Genomic DNA, 3,344 nt, shown 5'->3' on the forward strand with positions numbered 1-3,344 from the left:
GAGTATAGACAAGCTCGAGAAACGTGAGTTATAGCGTTTGTTATAGAGCGACTGTTGAAATTAAGTGTATCGTAAAGTTGTATTCGGAAAGAATAAACCAGTTTTATTTAAGAAAGGACTTGTGTCGCTAAAGTTTCATCGGAAAGAAATTATACGGGAAGTTAAGTAATGACCGGAGCCGTAACAGTATGTTTCAGTGCAAATAGTTTAAAAAGCTGGAAAATGAACAACTTTGTGTATGAAAACTTCAAGTTTCAGTAATCAAACAAATTAACTAACGACTGAAGGCGTAACATTATTATCAACGTCGTTACTATTCAGTAATTATACAACTTAAAACAACAACTATTTATGATATAAAAACAAGTCAGTAATTTGACAGTAATTTTGTGCTTTAGTAAATATAATTTTTAAATCTCTGATTGCCCAAACATTATTTCCTGAAACTACAATGCATATGACTACAAAAAATCAACATGAAGAGATAGAATTCATACACCTTCTTTGGCTATTTTAGCCAACACTAAAATATCTAAATAATTTTTTAAACTATTTTATTTTCATAAAATTAAATGCTTGGAAACACTCAATACTTTCTTCACAAAATAAGTGTATAACTCACCATCTGCATGTAATCATTGCTGACAAAATGATCATTTAGTTCAGAACAAACCAGTTTAAAAGTTCGGTTTAGATAGTAGGCTGGCTTGCGATTAAGATATAAGATTTGTCTTAGAATCAGCACGTAACTGTGAATTTTATCTGCTCCTGTAACATAATAATAAACATAAATAAGGTAACGTTTTACCTGCCTCAATAGAACAAACCTAAATCAAGTAAAATTCAGCTGCACTTATACATATTACAATTTGAAAATAAATCAGGTGTATTTCATCTACTCTCTATTCACGATATGAACATTAATTAGGTGATTTTTTCTGCCACTATTGTTATCATAATACATTAATCAGGTTTAATTTGTCAATGTAAATATCATAACTTGGATAATCATCACTGAAAGACTGACTGCCTCTATACATTTCAAAATTTGAAGGTTAATAATATAATTTTGTCTGCACATGCGTCACAATATGAGTATATTCAGGTAAAATTTGACAATTTCTGTAAATCTTAAAATATGACTGTTAATCAAGTAACTGTCTGCCCTTGTGAACATCACTACTTTAATAGTGATGAAACGAATAAAAACCCTATAACCCGAGTATTTTTTGTTTACATTTTTTGTGTAACTTGAATGTTATTTGGGACCCTGTAACTAACAAAGTCATAGTACAAGCAATTTGTTACCTAATTAATTTAAGAAACATGTGTCTGAAAAGACAGTAAATTAATCAAGTAATTTTATCAGGCCATATAATTATTACAAAATATATATTAATCAGGGAATCTATGACTGGCTCTAAGCTTCAAAAAAGATCTGTTATTCATCCCTTGTAAACATAAACATTAATTAAAAAAAAACTCATGTTAATTATAATAAAAAATTAACTGTTTTAAAAACAGTTTTGAAGCAATGAAATTATTAAATTAAAATGTTTACTATAAGTATGTGTGTATGTATATATATATACACAGAATAAATGCAAAAAATTAAACAATTATCGGGATATTTAAAATCCCAATGATATACATTTCAAAATTACACATGCTACAATTAAAAGAATATCATGCTGTTATAAAATTAAAATGTATAGTGATAAACTACAGCTGGCTAAAGGAACAAAAATAACATAAATGACTTAACTTTTAACACTCCATTTTTTCAGTAATGCTTAATTTCTCAAATATTCTTGCTCACCATAAATAATCTGTACTTCTTTGTTACATCTGTGGCACACTTCAAGTGAAAATATTCATGGTCTGGATTTAGAGGTGGATAAACATCTACGGAACACTTGTGTAACCTGTGGTCTAGAGTAATCATATCAGAGGCTCTGGTTGACTGTGATGGATATCGTGTTGAAAAGTTCAGTGCATTGCTTAAAGGCCTCATAATCTGATTGAAGAAGCTACTTGAGAGGAGTTATGAGAAAAACATATATATAAATCCAAACATTCTGCAGTGAATATAGTAACAGAACTGATAAAGCAAGCTGACAGAATAAGCACAATGGCTTCCAGTGTTTTCACTTTGGTAAGGTTGGCCACATAGCAAAGAACTGTTTTCAGAAACAGAATAGAAATGAGCAGATAGCATGTTTTAATTGTGGTATTAAAGGCCACATAGCCCGAGATTGTAGATGCTCACCGAAGGCAAAAGCAGAAAATCCTCTAAGGCTGAGACTTTATGAAGGAAGTTCCCTAGAAATAACAGTAGTTCTACATTTGCTATAGATTTAAAATAAAGGTATTCCCTGCCGTGATTACCGAGCAAAAGTAGCGGTAGTTCCGGCAGTATAGAACAAAAGATTGTCCATAATGTTACCATATTGTTTTAGTAGAAATAGAAAGTATAGCATGTCGGTTATTGGTTGACACAGGTGCTCAATCTTCACTGCTAAGTGCAGAATTAGTGGATAAATATCCAACATTGCTGAATAATGCTTGAAAGGAAGTTGCTAAAAGGGTTTTAACTTCCATAACAGAACATCCTGTTAAGACGCTAGGCAAGTATAGTGCTGACATGAAAATAGGAGACTTAGAGATAGAACACTCATTTTACATCTGTAAATAGATAGACGAAGAAGCAAATGGTATTATAGGGCAGGATTTCTTAAGGGTTTATGACACTGAAATATCTCTTGCCAGAGGTAAACTGCACATAGAAACAGAAATCTTAAGTCTTGAAGGGCTCATACCTTCAGACTTATGTGCAAAAGTTGAAACAAATGATACCTTCCCACTAACTAAAGCTAATAGTCAGATGCCTAATACTAGCATTAGTGAGGCTAAGGATTAAAAGTCAACATACGAAAGCATGGTAAGAATATCAAGTGTTCAAAGAGAAATCCAGTGAGTAGAATAAACAGAAAGGCCGTAAGCCTAGCAGAAGTATTAGTTGTAGTAGTAGTAAGAAAAAAAGAATACAGTAAGTGTAACTGGAATTAAGCAGAATAAGATACACTACACTTGTGCTTAACGTAAGCAACAGAGCATCTCAACAGGACTGTTTGAGTGAAAGAGTACCTGTAAGATTAGTTAAGGTAACCAAAGTGCCTACGAGAAGTAAATTTATTGTTGAAGCTAAAGTAGATGACTTTAAGTGTAATGAAGAAGTGTTAGTTGAACCTACTGAGATACAAGAAGCAGAAGGATATTTAGCTGCTTGTATTAGTAAAGTGTCTGAGAGAGGCACAGTGCCTATAAAAGTGTTGAATATAAAT

General features: G+C 31.8%; 1 protein-coding gene across 1 annotated transcript in view; it reads right to left on the minus strand.

Annotated features, from left to right (window-relative positions):
* LOC111083056 overlaps positions 1 to 1,848 on the minus strand; it is a gene marked incomplete at its 5' end in the record, with an annotated part of 10,832 nt that extends 8,984 nt beyond the window's left edge. Inside the window, 2 exons of the mRNA XM_022379278.1 lie at positions 623 to 768; positions 1,820 to 1,848. Coding sequence (XP_022234986.1) covers positions 623 to 768; positions 1,820 to 1,848 — 175 coding nt within the window. The remainder of the gene's footprint in view (positions 1 to 622; positions 769 to 1,819) is intronic.
* Between the last annotated feature and the right edge of the window lie 1,496 nt (positions 1,849 to 3,344).

The sequence above is a fragment of the Limulus polyphemus genome, unplaced genomic scaffold (assembly GCF_000517525.1).
Source record: "Limulus polyphemus unplaced genomic scaffold, Limulus_polyphemus-2.1.2 Scaffold8028, whole genome shotgun sequence".
NCBI classification, from domain to species: Eukaryota; Metazoa; Arthropoda; class Merostomata; order Xiphosura; family Limulidae; genus Limulus; species Limulus polyphemus.